The sequence below is a fragment of the Ochotona curzoniae genome, unplaced genomic scaffold, assembly GCF_017591425.1.
Source record: "Ochotona curzoniae isolate NIBS_2020 unplaced genomic scaffold, NIBS_Ocur_1.0 scaffold_2587, whole genome shotgun sequence".
NCBI classification, from domain to species: domain Eukaryota; kingdom Metazoa; phylum Chordata; class Mammalia; order Lagomorpha; family Ochotonidae; genus Ochotona; species Ochotona curzoniae.
The window spans coordinates 26,568,192-26,586,878 of NW_024467096.1; the positions used below are offsets into that span (position 1 = coordinate 26,568,192).

The 18,687-nt window shown below is 36.5% G+C and overlaps 1 protein-coding gene across 1 annotated transcript in view; it reads left to right on the top strand.

Annotated features, from left to right (window-relative positions):
- The first annotated feature begins 266 nt into the window (after positions 1-266).
- Positions 267-18,687, top strand: part of SPATA16 (spermatogenesis associated 16) — a 205,164-nt gene continuing 186,743 nt past the window's right edge. Inside the window, exons 1-2 of the mRNA XM_041002591.1 lie at positions 267-320; positions 5,502-6,101. Of these exons, the coding sequence (XP_040858525.1) occupies positions 267-320; positions 5,502-6,101 (654 nt within the window). The remainder of the gene's footprint in view (positions 321-5,501; positions 6,102-18,687) is intronic.

Here is an 18,687-nt window from a genome sequence, read left to right on the forward strand (position 1 = left end):
ATCTGAAAAAAATCAACAGTAAGAAATGAGTAGGAAGAGATTAAATTGTGGTGAATGCTTGTGATGAGGCAAAGGGTGGAACATAAAGAACTCAGTCTTTCTGGAGTGGAGATAGCAGTGACTTGTGATTGCAACAAGGAGAAAGGTGGCGTCAGGGAGGTTTATCTTTGGTTTTGCTTAAAAGAAAAGGGTCTCTTATTCCTGAATCAGCATTTATATTAACAGGACTCATCTGCTAGCAAAAGATGGGGAACTGATGTGGAAAGATGACAGACACCGACAAGAGTAAGGACCAAAGGACCACAGGACTGAGTCTTTGGGTGAGCAGAGTGATGCTGCCAGTGTGGCTGTGGGGTAGCATGATCCCACTTCCAACTCGTACGACTCATACGGATCCACTCATTCTCAATCTCCATGCAAAGACAATAAAGTTTAGAAAAATTCGATACACTGGAACATAAACTAATAAATAATACATAAAGGATTCAGAGCCTTCTTGCATTCAACCTGAGTGCTCTTTCTACTACATAATGAAAAAAGTGTCCTTTCCAACATTCTCTCCAACACAGCATGTCAAATATTCACAGTGTGAAAAGTAGTGTGTTTGTTTTAATGACACTATTCCCATTTGTTGACTTGATGATCAGAAAGTGGTTTGACAATTCCAACTTTGACAACCCTGGAATGCATTCATGTGGAAGTTTTATGTCCACATCACTGTTTTCTGAATTTAATAACAGCTCGGATATCACAGGGCCATAATTATGTTTGTAACTAAAGATTTTCCCAAACACTTAAAATCTAATGCCTCCCTCAACATAGTTGGTTCATATTCTCAAGTTAACCATAAATCGAGGGGAATAAATTAGTGCCCAGTAAGTCAGTGGTAAAATTAAATAACTGGTTATTAACTTTTAAATAAAGTTGTTTAAAATAAGGAAAATATAAATCATAATTAACTAGGGGTGCAATCCAGAGGGATTTATTATCCTGTGGACCAAGAGATTTGGACTTTGATGTTAAATATTGTGGATTCAAGTTTTACAACTCATAAATTCTCACAGTGGTTTCCTTCCAAGTGTTTAATCTCTTGTGCTTCATTCAAAAAGGGCTACTAAAATTTTTGTAAGGGCTGGTATTATGGCATAGGGGATTGAGCTGGTGTCTAAGGCAGCAGCAACACACAAGAGTGCAGGTTTGAGTCTTGGTTGCAGTAACTCCCAGCTAATGCACTTGGGAAAGCAGTGGAAGATGGCCCAAGTACTTGGGCTCTGCACACCCATGGGAGACCCATTTAAAATTTTAGGATCCTGGCTTCTGCTAGACCCAACTCAGCTGTGGCACTTATGTGGGGAGATGAAAGATCTCCATCTCCATCTCTCTTTCTCTCTCTCTCTCTCTTTGTCCATCTCTCTCATTCTGCCTTTCAAGTGCATAAATAAATCTTAAAAATATGCTCAAAATGTACTGTGAGAAATAAGTGAGTGAATACAGTGATAAACATCTTTAGCTGAAAGCAGTTCTTAGTTATTATTATGCATAGTGGTAAAATATGGCTTGTTTAACTTTGTGGTTTTTTTTTTTTTAAAGCAGCATGAGCTAAATTCCCCTCTTTGCTGATGCTACCTCCATAAAGGTATTTGGAAAAAAGTGAAGAAAAATTGCTTACACATAAACATTCTCTTTCTGCCTCTTCTAAAATGCCTTCCTTTACATCCTGAAACTGCTTCAGTCTCCTGTTCCTGAAGAGGCATGTCTGTCATGGTCACTGTAGTGTAAGTGGTAGGTGTTACCTTAGCCTCTTATTTATTCTAATAACAAATGTGCTCCGAAGGCCTTATGTGTTGCAGACTTTGAAGAAACTACACATCCACACAGAAAAGGAACTGCAATACCTTTCCAATCTCCTGTAGTTCAGAGTCTAGCGAGAGAGTAACTCTTCGGTATAAAATTGTTTTTCGACACAGCTCTGTATCCCCCACTTCCATCACACCTTCACCAATGAGCACTAGACTGCCAAGACCTCGTGTTGGTCATTTTTAGTTTGCCTCATATTACCTCTCACTATTCCTTACTTGTCGCAGGTGCTAAGCAAATGATCTCTGGATGGGAGATTGTGTTGTGTTGTGTTGTTAAAATACCAAGGTGTCCTGGTAGACTAACAAGCAAGGTGTTTTTCCTCATAATGTCTCTCTGGCTACATTTAACAGCAAGTTAAAATTAGAACCTTTTTAAAAAAGGAATAAAACCATAGCAACTGTGATGTTGAATGTTTCAAAGAGCTTACTTTTAAGGATTCTCTTTTTCTGACTTGCTCATTTTTAACCAACCTATTTCCATCTGAAACCTGAAAAATCATTTTTGATAATAATAACTTTGTAAACCTACTTATTGGTTCTATGAGGCAATGGATCCAGAACAGCACAGGATTGCTTGATGAAACACTTACAGGAAAAGAAAGTATTGAAAATCTGCTGAATACATTAAAACGGTTATCCACTGGGAATGATTAAAAAATAAAATTAAACAGTAATCTCTTTTTGTTTCTTATACCTGTGATGTTTTTACAAAATTGTGGAGATGGCTCAAGAGTTGTGTTATCAATATCTCCTGGAAATACAGTCTAAAGAATTTCTCAACAAGGAAATCAATTTGACTGCACTGACTCTAAAATAATGAATATTTTTAAAGGACGTTATCGGCAAATTCTTCTTTGACACTCATGATGGTTGTCTAACAGTTTTCTCTAAAACTATTTTTATTTATAAACAATGATTAAAATGTAACTTAGTGCTTCAGGAACACGAATACCATGTTAATCAACTTAACAACAAAATAAAGTGAAGTGGTTGATAGTTTAATCCCAATTCTTACATGATTCACTTGAACTATCAAAGCAAAAAATGTGCTTTATCTAAGACAATATTTAAAGCAAAGCAAAAACCCCATTAGAATCTTTTTCAGTTATAGGCCATAACTTGACATAATATCCAATTTTATTTCTCTTAACAAAAGCCTTTGGTTCACAAAATTTTTATTGATCAACATATTGAAAGCCTACTTTGTGAAAAGCATTAAAGTAATGTCAAGCTAAGCAGAATATACTTGTGCTTTTGGAGTAGCAATGTAAAATCTAAATGTTGAAACTCTGGTGTTCCAGAGAGATTGAAATGGATACCTCTTGGTTGGATGTTAACACGTAGAATGAAGAAAGGATAAGAAGATGGGGTTATTGACTCCAGGGTATTCATTGGAGTCCCAGGCAAGGCTAGAAACTCACACTGGGCTAGATCATGAAAGGTCTCGCCAGATTATCCAGCTAGACTTCCATAACTTTTTACCATTGCATACTTCTAACATTGAATACTTCCTTCACCATTCTGTATATGTGAAACAATATTTATGAAGTACGGTTTCTCCATCTAAAATGGAGTTGAGCTGATTTGCAGTTAACACTGTAAAATATGGCTGAATTGGGTCATGTTTTTTCAGACAATATATTTCAGACACTTTTAGGCATACAGATATTTATTTTGGATTTTGGAAGAGGGAGAGCTGAAATTTTTCTTGGGTAAATTTAGAATAATTGATCTTCCAGATGTCTGGATGCTAAATGTGTATTTACATATTTCTTTTCACTTTGTCTGGCATGTACATTTTAACCCTATATCATTGTTTCTTGTATAAAACTGTATTGGATCCCAAAGTGATACTTTTTATATTGAGGTTTACAGACAGATGCAGAAGTTTCAGAAACTTGTTCTTGAAAACAACAGAATTTTTCTTCTGGAAGGGAAAGAAAAGCACAGGGTAGGAGAGTACCAAAGTTTATGTTTTAAAAAAGGAAGAGGATGGGAGAGATGGAAGAAGGGAAATGAGAGTGAGAAAACAGTTATTGTGCAGATGACTACATATTTATGTATATTCAAGAAATGTGAAATAAATGCAACAGAGTTAGATCATGCTGTCATTTATGCTAAACGCATTGCTAACAATGAGCAGCAAATATCCTGATATACGTTAATATCCAGTACTTGAAATAAAGTTAGATTAGCTATCTGGAAGATACCTTGAAAATTTGAAACAACTCACCCAACATTTCCTGTTTTTATTTTTACAGACATTTGCAAAAAAAATCATATGAGCCAAACCTCCTTTTAAAAAGGGGTTAGTTTGCAAGCAGTCTATCTGAATTAACATTAACAAAATTGTAAGCTCTATGAATCTACTAATGTCATGCTCTTGAATCAGGCACTAGTTTAGCTTTAGAAAAAGAGAAGTACACGTGTTAGCTTTTATCTCACTGTTACCATATCATCATCCTCATCTATGCTTTCCTGCTTTTTTTCTCACCCTGTTGTGGTTGCCCTAACATATGCAGCGACCTCAAAAGGCATATGAAAAATGCACACTGCTTTTAGTTCTATTTTTCCATGAACTTTACAAAAATCCACGTGTCTAACCCAAGCTGTCCTAAAGAATGGTGAGCTATGGAAGAAGTACTCCAGGCTAGGAATTTGAGAATGGCATCCCAAAAGAGGGGGTAACAATAGTTGTGTGTGATAAGCAACTCAACGACTTTATTCTTTGATTGTTGAAAAAATTTTACCTTATTCCTAATTACTCTATTCCTAATTATTTAGTATGGCTCATTCCAGGAGAGAATGAATAAGTGAGAGTCGTACACAGTGAAATCAACCACACTCAATAATTATAAATGTCTTAGGATATAAATAAACTCGAAGTAGAGAAAGTCTTCAAATGCCTTTGAATCAAGACTATTAGTCATAATATTTTCAATATTTATCTATTTTTCACATGCTTGAGAAACCATTAAGTAACAGTGTTCACATCAGTATGTTAGGAAAATATCTCAACTTCATATAACATATGTTATGAGTATCATTGCTATAAAAATATCAGTACAACAAATTCATGATGAGTATATGGCTCCACATTGCTGTAAGATTGATGGTCACATTTTTCTGCTTTGAAATCTTTTCTAAACAACTGTTGTCTTCAAGCTGCTAAAACCTGAGATTATCATGACTAACAGAAGAAGCAAATCGAGGCAACATTATGCTTGCAACACTTCTGGAAGCTTTTAAAACAAAGCAATGTTTGTTTAGATGTGCAAAACTTCTGAGTAAATTAATAGTGTATTCTATAATGCGTGCTCCTCCCTTAATAAGAAATTTGATAAGGAGAGATGGATTATTTCCCCCTCTAGTATTTGAGTGTGTGCTAAGTCTTCACTATTCATTCACTATTCATTCTTTCACAGATTTTTCTAAAGTCAGTATCTAGTTGTAGTTGAACAAGTTCTCCGTGAGTTTTGAAAGTGACACACAGTCCATTTGAAGTAGGCAGTAGATGATAAAAAGTGAGTTATGCTTAAAGGTGGTAAATACCTGAAATTAGTAAGTGGTGATGGCGGCTTTCCCGAGTGAAATGTCAAAGCACTATTTCAATTTTTTTTTTTTCTTATCTCACTGTTACAGGAGATTTATGTAAAACCAATGGATTCAGGAAACAGTAATAATTCGAAGCTTGTTCCAAAGATAAACACAAGCAAGAAAATGTCCAGCTTAGCACACCCAACAAACATTCTGGAAATTTCACAGGAAAGTAAGAAAAATGGTGGTGATAAGCACATAGAACTCGTAACAGAAAGAGTAAAAATCGCCAAGAGTTCCAAAGAAAAACAAAGCAATGATATAGAGAAAGTGAACCTTAAGCGGAAGGCAGAATGTGAGAAGCAGCCAGCTGCAAAGAAGGAGGCCAAGATAATGGACCTTGACAATCAGTTGATCACCATGCCGCTGCCTCACATCCCCCTAAAGAACATAATGGATGTGGAAATGAAGTTGGTCTACATTGATGAAGAGAACGTGAACTATGAGTTTATAGAGCCCTCCGCATCCACTAGGATTCCGCCAGCATGCCGAACTGCTGAAATAGTAGGTCCTCTGGGCGCACCTAATTTCAGCTTTCTGCCTCAGATTGACAAATGGCTTCAAGTAGCCTTAAAGGATGCCAGCTCTTGCTATAGACAAAAGAAATATGCCTTGGCAGCGGGACAGTTTAGAACAGCACTTGAGGTATGGAGTTCAAAGAAATATACATTGGTGACAGGAAGCTATAAAATGGAAACTTGTTCTACCTGCATTGGATGGTTTTGATCACCCTGTAATGAGTAGAATGGTGGGGTAGAAAATTTGAATATTAGGATTTTGCGATTTTAAATTTCTCTAAAACAAATAAGACATGCCTAAAAATTAACAGTGTGTGAGTTTAACATATGGAAACAGCCCCAAAAGCATGCTTCATATTTTTTCTCTGTTAAGGAAGCCTGAGGTTAATAGTTACATAAAAAAATGCAGACATATATTTATAAAAGCTATAAATATTAAGTATGATCATAGTGGGAGTTAACTTTAGAGTATAGACTCTAGAAATACACAGGTAATGAAGATGTAAATTGTCTCCTTTTTGTATACACATATTATGGCTATACATAATCATCTAAAAAGCATAATCATCTTTTTAGCATGAGCTGACCATATAGCTAAAACTTACTAAAAACAAAATGATACCATTTTACTTTGTCATGGAGTTTCATTTTTCACTTGTCTTTATGAAAGGCTATTTTCAATGGTCTTTGTGAACATCTGCCTTTTCTATTTGTAAGTGGGTAAAGATTGTCAATATCTTAGCACTGAAAAGTATCCCATGGACTAAAACAAACTAGAGTACCACTGCTAAAATGTAAAACAGATGGCAGGGAAAACTGCCCCTCTTGTGACTCCTTCAACCAATAGAAACACAAAGTGTGAATAGAAATAGGCACTGGTGACGACATAGTTCACCAAGTTTTAAAGTCACTTTAAAGCATTCTGTACTTGCCAGCTGAGCACTGATGATGTTAGTTGAAAAACAATAGTTAAGGCAGGGTTCATTGCTGTAATGGTCCAATGAAGTAGACGATGTAGTGAACGCTTAAACACAGATGGTGCGAGTAGTGATGGATCCACCGTGGGAGATAAAAGTAGGTAGACATCACATATGAAGCGCTAAATATTTAAAGAGTAAAGTGGATCTTCACTATTAATTGCAAGCTCCATCAGGAGCTATTCGTGGATGATCTCAAGGAATGTTGCCCCCCCCCCAAATATTTAAAGAGGAATTAGGTTCCAAAAGAGGAGCCTCCAAGTAAACAGGAAATGATTAGTAGCGCAGAAATAGGCACACCTATAAATACTTCAATTCTCAGAAGGGATCATCTCCACAAAGAAAAGCAGCAGAACGTACTATGTAAACCTCGAAACTCTGTAACAAATAACAGCAACAAATCTAGATTACCAACAAGGCACCACTAGCCACTCAGCCCCTGGCTAAGAAAAGAATGCTAAAAAGACTCTTTGTGAAGGTCCCCGGGGATCTCTGTGAGAGCCACTTCAAACTGGATTTTATTTCCTAGTGTGAACACAGTTAGCATAGTTCTAGATGTAAGAAATCCTTTCATCAATGAAAGAAAAAAGGCAATAAATAAAATTCCAGAAAAACTTCAAATCAAGACCAGGCAGAAGAAGAGATTCCATAAAACCCCAAGATCAAAATTTGCCCCTGGATTCGGTGACTCCAGAATACAATTTCACTAGAAAAATGTTGATCCCCTATCCCACAGCTTCTGCCTTTCCCTTTCTCTCTCCCTGGAGTTTCAGGAAACTTTTGGATGCTGACACTAATTACTAGAAATTAACAAAGGTAATTATTTTGAGACCAGAACTTAGCTTAGACATCTGGCCTAGCTTTTGTCTAATTATCTTGGGAGTTAACTTTAAAATCTTACCTAGAATGTCTCTTCATAAACTAAAGCTACTGGGAACAGAACAGGTTTTTAGCCTTATTAACCCTTCTCCTCTATTTGCCTTCTAAATTTCACATACTCCGAAATTTCTCAGGCATTATTTAATGCAGCTCTTTTTCTCTTAGATTTCAATATTGAGTGAAATAGGATAGCTACCACACTATGTTAAATAGGTTTTACACTCATGATCAGACCTGAGAAGCAGATCTACCAAAGTGTCCATAAACACAGCTAGTCAAGGGTTGTCAGCATATGATCATCAGGGAAATAAATTATTCTACAATCCTTAAATTGGGACTTCAACTGCAAAATCCAAAATGGTAGCTGCTGGTGTCAGTGCCCACATTCTCGTGAGATGAAAGCCTGAGGCCACACTGGGTCTCGATAGATTCACTTCCCAGACACTGTAACCCCAAATTTTCCCTTTTTCCTCCTTTGGACAGAATTTGCCAGACCATACCACTATTTTGTCAAATTATATCACCAGACATAATTGCAAAGGAGACTGAGAAGTCTATTATTCCAAAGGATCCATGCAGTTTTCCTGTTGTTGAGAACATGGACAACAGGTTTTGAAGGATAGCTAGTGATCCCTCCCCTGCACTACATGCTTTTGAGAAGCTATGATGCATATAAAACATTAGCCAACTGGGTGAAGCGAAGTCAGCTGCAGGAATGTACAGAGCATTGATTACAGTAAAAAGTACACCACAAATTCAAATTGTAAAAATAAGACCTGAGGGTCTGGCACGGTAGCCTGATGACTAAATTCCTCTCTGGCATGTGCTAGGATCCCATGAAAGCACTGGTTCGTATCTTGGCTGCTCCACTTCCCCCCAAGCTCCCTGCGTGTAGCCTGGGAAAGCAGTCGAGGATGATCCAAAGTCTTGGGATCCTGTACCCACCAGGGAGACCTGAAGGAAGCTCCTGGCTCCTGGCTTCAGATGGGCTCAGCTTTTGCCATAGCTACCATTTAAATAGGGAATAAACCAGCAGATGGAGGATTTTTCTCTGTCTCTTCTTCTCTCTGTATAACTGACTTAATAAAACTTTAAAAAATAAGAACTGAGTAAAAACTAATGATTTATAGATACTTATTGTTTGGCAGGATACTTTCAAATACATCTAACAAATCCATTAGAAACGGTTGGCTTCACTGCAAATTTCCTTGTACTCTTCACAAAATATTAACTCCTTTTGATTCCAAACCACAGTCCTTAATCAGATAAGTAAATTTGGGGTAATATTTTATGATGGTTAAGAGAAAAAAGCATACAGTGATTCAGAAAATAACAGTTTAGATTTAAAAAAAATTAAATTTAGGGGTTTTTTTTTAGGATTTTGTAAAATAGTAGGCATTTGCTTTAATGTACTTATTGAAATAACTTTGTTTTTTATAAATGTTCTTTTTTATAAATGAAGTTAAACTGATTATATAGGTGCAATCATTCCTTAGCTCTGTGTTAAATTTATCAATCAGTCTCAAGTTTTACTAAATCAATTTTTTTTTTTGGTACTTATGTCTGTAGCAATTTAGAAGCCAAAGCAGCAGGCCAAAGCATTTAACTGAAGAACACCAACTCATTTTTGAAGATTTATTTATTTGAAGGTCGTAGTTACATGGGGTGGAAAATGATGGAGGGGATGGGCAGAAAGAATCTTTCACTGGTTAACTTCCCAAATGTCTGCACTGGCCAAACTGAAATTAGACACCAGGAACTCAATGCTGATCTCCCCCAAGAATGGAGGAGCCCAAGAATTTGGGCTATTTTCTGCTTAAACTGCAGGTCCACAGGCAAGAAGCTGGATTGGAAGCAGAGGAGTCAGGACTCAACTGGAATTCTGGTATGAAATGTCAGTATTGCAAATGGTGGACTAAACTGCTCTAATAATGCTGCTGGCTCCACAATGTAAATTCTCAATAAGTCACTCTTTATTTCTAAATGTGATGGCCTATAATCCCAAAAGATAGCTGTATAAATTTACGCATAATACAGCAGTGATTCTATAAGGAAAAATTCTGTTAAGTTGTATTTGTGCATGAGGCAATGCATCCATTCATAAATTGTTTGGCTTGAGCAAAAAAGTGGGAAGAGAATATCCACAAACATTCTAGCTATACTTTCATGAGAAAAATAACTAATAAAAGACTGCTAGGACAAGGTAATGATTGGAAAATGTCGTCATCAAATGTTTCATGTCACTTTGGGAAAACAGTCAGATTACCAGAGGTTCTTAATTTGTGACATACAACCTAAACCATATTATTGTTTCAATCATTGTCATAGGACTGAGTAATTGAAAGATTCACATCTGTTGAATTAGATCATATCTGTGTGCATCCTTCAAAACCCAAAGCTTCAAATAACCCCACTGAACGAAAAAAGACAAAGGAGTTTATTCCTTACCAACCAGAACTCTCCATTCTTAATAAACAAGAAAGTAGCAGGAAAATAGAAAAAAATACACTCTTAGGAAGAAACTTTATAAATAGATTATATTTTAATTTTATAAAAAAAAATCTACGTGGACTTTGTTTTTGCTTTCCCGTTGCATCAGTAAAGACATTGGTCTGAGAACCAGATTTTGGGAATCAGTGTTCTAGAACACATTCCCCTTATGGTAAACGTTAGGTATCCAGGACGATTGAACCCGCACCAGGGCCTTCTTATAAGATTATTTTCAGTATAATGGAATTTGGTATAAGACAGGTCCATTTTGGAGCCCTTGCAAGGGGGTTTATTTAATGAAGTAGCAAAGATATCTTATTATAGGGCAGCCTCACCTATAATTGCTCTGCTGAGAATAATTCTGTAGAAAATCTCTAGGGCATAAAATTGTAGATATACCAGCAAGTTTAATTTAAATTGATTCTAACATAGGTATTTCTTTGTGTAATATACTTGGGAAACAGAGTTCACCGAATTCTCTTAAGTGCCTGAACTGTCCTATATAACATCCATGAATTTACGTATGAATTGAGTCTGCATTTCTTAAACACCCATTGAGTCCCACTAACATGTATTTGCATTCATCTAATGACTGCAGTAATCTTTAAACTGGATATTGTGACCCCCATTTCATAGAGAAAAAAGCTGGTGTCCTAAAAGTTAAGTCCTGTGTGCCTCAGGACTGCGAATGAATTCAGACACCCAGATTTTCCCATTTCTAACTCTTCATTACTTTTCATACTTGAACATGCATAAAACTCTCCATGGGAATCTTTTTAAAATTCAGACGGTTGTGTGAGATCTATGGTAAGGTATTGGACGTCTGATTTCAAATGCATTCTCAGATGAACATTTCTAGTATGCTCTGGGAGAGAAGGATTGATACCAGTCTACTAGGAACTTCTCAAAGGCTTACTATCTCTTTAATAAGTTGGTAGGAAACACTTCCATGTCTCTGGCTCACCTTGAACTAGTATCTACAGCTACAATATACGGATCATTGATTTGGAATATCTGTATCTGATAGTATTTCTGATATCTAATCACCATGTGACTTTGAGCATCTTTCTTAACCACCCAGGACACCAGTAATAATCGCTCTGTCAGCTCTAAGAAGTTTGATACAGCACCTCAATGTTTGCCTATTAAAAATCATGATGAAATCTAGCTTCAGATGTAACTTGGCATTGCATTTCTGAAGTACATCATTTTCCTGTACAGTATATGTGTAATTTAAAACTTTTCCACTCGAAAGGATTTTACTGAAATCCACTTTTATTAATTTTTAAATCCATAGCAAGCCTTTTCTTCTTTGATTAACATTAAAATGTAGCCTTCTTTTAATGATATTTAAAATTCAGTCCAAGAAAGACCCAAAATAATGTATTTTCCCCTTTACTTCCCTATTGAGAAGCAGTGATCCAAACCACGCTTTTAACACTTAAGACAAAAATGTAATTTTCAGTGCACAAATTGTTGTGCTATGAATTGTTTTTTGTTTGTTGCTTAGGTTCTAGGTATCTACTCACTGCTGCACTGTGTTTGTTCACGTTAAGGTATTTTGTTTTAACTTGACTGTTGACTTCTTGTGTCATCCTGGCACATTCCCATTAAATATCTACTTACAAAAGATTTTGAAAAAAATGCTAGCAAATGCACATGGCAGGAAAACAGGAAATGAATTCTCTTAATCTCAAAAAGCAAATAACAAAATTAGATATATTCTTAAAAGCCAACTCAGAGTGCATGAAATAAATCTATAAAAATTAAGATACGTGATTATAAGGAAGAGAAAGAAACATGTTAACACTACTAGCACGTGCCAGCTCCTTCAGCCTCACAAAGTGCTGGTTGCTGGGAAGACAACGTAAATTTAGCGTGGGTGGAGCCCTCAAAGAACCAGCACTCACAGACATGGAGACTGTATTGCCCTCCATGCGCCAAGATTGCATTTGCATTTGGCGCTCTGTAGTTGTAATTTTGGCTTTAGTGTTACTGTTGATGTTTAAAGACATTTTTCTCCCTGAACCATGAAAGGAATGATAGTCCCTATGAAAAGATCATGAATCTTACAAGTTCCTAAAGTCATTGCAACCACAGAGGGAGCTATCATATAATTTACCCAAACCTTCGCTATCTCCTTCTCTCTACCTCTTGCTTTTCCTCTCCTTGAGTTTCACACAACTGCCTGATGGTCCAAGTAAGGACAGCCACCACTCCTGGGAGATGATGTCCAAAGTGAATTACTAGTTATGAAAATATATGCTTGGAAATCCACACCTGAAATAATCTCATATTTATTTTAAAAGAAAATTAATGTAATTGCTATTTTCCTATTAACACTAAAAAGTGGTGAATATTAAATTCCAGCCAGTTATTGGGTAAGCATATCACTGAAATATTCATTCCATGGTTGAAGACTACATTTTAAAAAATGACATATTCATAGAGTGCTAAGCAAGATCTTTTTCAGCAGTATTATTTGGATGGTTTACAGGAGATTATTATGTGTTTGATTCAAATTGCGGTACGTGTTAATATAATTCAAATGGCAGCAAATGTAGAAATATAGTTAACTCTGACCAAGGCAGTGACCGAAGTCCTAAACAGTTCTAAATCTAAGTCAATGCAATGATTCAGTATTAGTTCACATACACAAAGAAATGATGAATCTTACTCAAATATTGGATACTGTTGCTATCCAGCATTTTTTCCACTACCCAAATTTCAGGTTCACTGCAGGACCACCAATACCAAATAAATGTAGAAAAGAGAAAGACTCCCTCATTTTCCCTCCTCCATCCCATCCTTCATAGCAATGCAGTTTGATGTTCAAACAGACTGTAGATCCTGCCTTGCTGTTGTGTTTGTTCTTCACTCAGCTTGTCTGGCAAAAAAATGTGAGAAGAAAACTTCTATCTCAATTTTGAGTTATTTAACTCTTCTCTTGCCTTCATCTGACATTCATTAAAACTGAGAAGCTATTGCTTTTAACCTGTAAAATGATTTTTTTTTTCAGGTTAAGAAGTAAGATACACTTAGGTGGGAGTAGTAAGAAAAAGAAATGGACAGACTACCATTGTTCTGTCTCAGTGTGGTTTCCTTATTTTATATGAGCTGTTATGAATCCCTAAAGCACTGAAATGATACATATTTAAATGTAACTACTCATGTGAATTTTGTATCCAGAAACAACTTCAGGAGTTGTTATTTTGGTTGATAATGTTGATGATAATGCTAATCTATAAATAATGAATAATTATTTTGTGAATTAAGTTATATCACTAATTAAGTTACCATCACTGTAAATAATTATAGATAAAGAAAATACCTAGTGTCTAACCTTTGAGTTGTGACCCATTATTGAATTTAATTGATTATGATTAGCACTGTACTCAATTACAATTTTGGAATAGACTAGAATACAACAGAATTTGAGAATGCAATACAGTCCTAAAATATCAGAGCTCACAGAATATTGAAGCATAAGTTTTATTTTGTGACAATGCCATTTCTTTTATGTATGTCTGCATACTTATATATACCTAGCAACATAAATACACACACAAAGAATGAGAGAGAGAAGAAAGGAAGGAAGGGATGAGGGAAGAGACGGGTGGAAGGAGAAAAGAGGGTGTACTTCAATGACAGATAAGAAACATGAGGCATTTTTAAAACTATTTATATAAGATGAACAGTTCTTTTTGCTTTATATATACAGTTGTAGAAGTGTAGTGATGCTTCTGACCGTGCCCTCCCTCAAAGCCAGGCTTCTGCCCTCCCTCCTCCTTCCTTATTTTTCCTTGTAATATTACAATGTAAGCTTTTCAGTTTAACTCTCCACTAAGTAAAGAACTGAACAAAGGGAAAGTAGAGGAAGCAAATGTTTCTCAAAAGTATAGGCAGGAGTATAAGCAGTAATCAAAGTTCAAAATGTCAATTTCACTCACTTACAGTATATTTTAATGCTCTGTGTATTGGCTTCCACAAATCAGGGAAAACATATGGTAATTGTCTTTATGAGACTGGTTTATTTTGCACAACATGATGCTTTCTAGTTGCAAAACACGGGATTTTAATCTTTATACACCTGAATAGTGTTTCATAGTGCATTTCTTTATTTAGTCATTGGATGATGGACATATGGGTTGATACCGTGCCTTAATTATTGTGAATTGAGCTACAATTAACATGGGGTAGAAATAACTATTCGTGTGCTGATTTCACTTACTTTAGGTAAGCTCCCAGGTTTCAGAGGGCTGGATTATATTGTAGAGCTATTTTTCAATTGCTGAAACATCTCCATACTATAATTTATAATCATTGTAATAGTGTACATTTCAACCTATAGTGGGTCAGGATATGCTTTTCCCAACATCCTTGCTAAAAACAAATACATATCTTTGTGTGTTTTTCAGATGATATCTTTCTTACTAGATGAGGTGAAATCCACTTGTGGTTTTTATTTGCACTCACATGATGTTTGGTGATCCTGAACATCTTTTTTCATGCATCTGTATTTCCTCCTTTGAAAATTACTATTCATGTCATTTGTCGTTTAATAACTAAGTTTCTTGCTGTTGTTGTTGATTTTTAGCTTTTTATAGATTATGGATTATTAATCCTCTATCAGTTTTATAATTTGCACATTTTTTCTCCTGCACTGTTTATTTCCTCCTTTGCAATTGCAGAAGCTTCTGAACTTGATCAATCGCATTTGAAAATTTTTGCTTCCATTGCCTTTGCTTCTGGGATCTTTTACAAAATGTTTTTACCTCTGCCATGTCACAGAAGGTTTCCCATTTTTTTCTCTAATAATGTTACAGTATCAGGTAACAGGTTTAGATCTTTCATTCACTTTGGGTTGATTTTTGTATAAAGTGTAAGGTAGGGGGGTCTTGTTTCAAGCCTATGCACACATAAATAGAATTTCCTAAGTGCCAATTGTTGAAGATATTGTTCTTTCTCCTGGATTGATTCCAGGTTGACTGAAAACAATTGGTTGGCTATGGAAATACGGATTAATTTCTGGAAGTTCTATCTTGTTCCATAGATTTGAATGTGTATTTTTTGTTTCAGTACTTAGTTGTTATTATATGTTGTTTTATTTAATTAGCAGGCATTTTGTTCAATAGTTTTTTGCATCTATATTCGTAAGAGACATTGGTCTATAGTTCTCTTTCCTGCCTCTTTTCCTGGTTTTAGAATTAAAGTGATGCAGGCCTCATGGAAAGAGTTTCAGAGGATTCCTGAATTAGCATCATATCTAATTAAAATCACAGAATACAGTAAAATATAGTTAGAATTTGAGAAAGCAATATAATTTTTAGAAATCAGAGCTCATATAATACTAGAATGTGTATTTGCATGTTTTATTTAGTTCTTTGAGTTTTTAATCTCCAGTTTTTGTCCATTGTGGTCAGAAAAGATGTATGATTTCACTTTTAACCTGTCAAGAGTTTCTTAATCACTATGCATATGATCTATCCTAAAAAAAGCTTTTTGTGACCTAAAGAAAGGCATGTAAAATCTGTATTTGTGGGATAAGTATTCTGTAGGTATCAATTAGATCAATTTGTCCCAATGTATAGATTAGCTCTGTTGCGTCTGTGTTGATTTTTGGTGGTGTTGTTATTTACTTCATGTGTCCATTTTTAAGATATGGTATTGAAGTCCTTCATTTTTTTTTCTTTTTTAATTTTCATTATTATTATTATCATTTTACGATACAGTTCCATAGGCTTCTGGCATTTCCCTTATCCCCTCCCCAATTCCCTCCCCCCACCTAGTTCCTCTATATCATTACTAAAATATAGTTCTTCATACTCAGTCATATATCCATCATTGCGGGCATGGACAATGGCAGAGAGTCCAGCATCCTATTGTCAAGATATAGCAAACAGTTTCATTGTAAGTCCATCTTTGTCTGGAAGTAGAAATGCATACTACATTGTAGTCTCACATCTGGATATGTTAGTCTCCATTTCACAGCTATTGTACATCCCCTCAAATGAAAAGTCATGTTACAAAATCAGTAATAGAAAGAAAAAATGGAAGTTCACAATGCCATGAAGTTAAATAACATGTTACTAGATAGGACAGTTTCCATTACACAGCTACTATACATGCCTTTCATTATTATTGTTTTGTATTTTATACTTTCTTTTCACATATTAATATTTGTTTTGATTAGCCAGATGCTATGGCACTGGTGTACATACACTTACTATAGTTATATCTTCCTGTTTAATTGTTCTCTTATTCATTACATGATGCCCTTATTTGTCTCTTTTAACTGTTTTTGTCTTTTTTTGGGATTTGTTTATTTTTTTATTGGAAAGTCAGATATACAGAGAGGAGGAGAGACAGAGAGAAAGACCCTCCATACGTTATTTCATTCCCCAGCTGACCACAACAAAAAGAACTGAGTTGATCCAAAGCCAGGAGTCAGGACCTTCTTCCACGCCTCTTATATGAATGCAGGCCCCAAAAGCTTTGGGCCATCCTAAATTGCTTTCCCAGCCACAAGCAGAAAGCTGCTAGGATAGTGGAGTAGCTTGATCACCAATCAGTGTCCATATGGGATCCTGGTACTTGCAAGGAGAGGATGTAGCCACTGAGTCATTGCATGGGATCCTGTGTGGTTCTTGTGAATGCTTGAGTGGGTAGTTTGGTCACAGTATGCTTCTCCTGACATCGATGTCTTTGAAATCAGGAAATCTAAAAGAAACTTTAGGAGAATTTGTGGGAACACAACAGGACTATGTTGTTGTTGCTTAATAATATCCTTGAAGGTAAATGGCCTAAATTCTTCAGTTAAGATATAGATGGCATACTAGGTCTCAGCTATTGTTGACAGAGAGGAGGACTGACAGTTGACTTATTTCCCAAAATTGCATAAACCAGGATATAATGAAAAGGCATAATCCAGAAATGAAAAGAAAAAAAAATTGTCATCCCAGAATGAAATTCCAGAATGAAAGATAGCTATGAAAAAAATGTAGAAGTAGAAAATCTTCTAGCAAAATATAAAAAAAAAGCCACACACAGCATCTGTGCTGTCCTCAAGACCCTTGAGCAATGATCCACTGTAGGCATTCAGAAAGCTATTGTCCAAAGATCCAGCTACATTCCATACCTATTGTTCACTCACGGAATGCCCACAATCATCACAAGTCCCACAGTTTCCACTCCCAGCCCGAGAGGCTGCTCTATCCACACGGAGAGCCAAAACACTCCCAGCCAGCTGCTTGCCAGCATTCCATTCCACGAGTTTGAGTACAGGTGCCAGTGATATCAAGGGGCGGGGAGCAGCTCACAAGCTAAAGTGGGCACCCTACCCCTGCCAACCCTCCAGGCCAAACTCACAGTCCACGAGAACCACAGATTTATCCCTTGTATAAAATCCCCTAATCTTACTCACATAAGCAGCAGCAGTCTTTGACTTGCTAAGGTGGAGCCTCTTCCTTGTTTTTACCTGGGAGCCACTGGGGGTGGGGGGGATGCGGGGGGTGGGATGCTGCGCGGGAGGGGTCAGATTGAAAGAAGACAACGTGCATTCACTCCCCAGGCATAGTTGGGCTCCTCGCCGCTGATGCTGCAGGCTTGACTCAAAGTCCGTCCATGTGATCTGCAAGGTTATCCATCAAATACCACCACTGCCTGCAGAAGAGGACAGCAGCATCTTTTTCTCTTTCTCTCTAAAAAGAGAACAACCCTGATGATTCTAACATTGTTAGGAACAAAACAGCAGAGCACTGCCCAGCATCCTGCAGCGAGATACAGTGCTTTCCCCAGAGTGGGGTCTGTGAAGGAAGCAATGCAGATTCCCTACTCTAAGCCTGGCAATTGCTCAGATTCCAGTCAGCTCTGTGGGATGAAACAAAAGTTAGTGGCTGATTGTGGAATTCCCTCTCAGCTAACATTGAACAGCGAGGCATGCAACTGTTTCTCCCCGCTTTGTCGTAGTGAGATGATGGCCCCAACCTGGCAGCTAGGTATGCTGCCTGGCTGCCTGTCACAGCGTTATGTTTCCGCTAGTCCCCTAAAGACTTAGTGTTTTACTCATTCACCAAGAATATCCATAAAAGTCAGGCCCTGGAAATGTGGTCCATCTTTTGGTTTTTTGTTTTTGTTTTGTTTTAATATCGCAGAACAGTTGAAGTTAGCGTGGCTATACTCTACTCAGGCATCTTGGATCTTCAGAAGCATTTTTTTTTTAAGTATCAAAGTGTCACACAGTCAGAAAAAGGGAAGGCTAGATATAAAGTTTTTTAATGCAATTTTGAGAATGTTGCATTTCCAAATTTGTGGCAAGACCAGTAAGAGAAACATAGTTGTTAGCTCAAGGCTTGTAGAAAGCACAGA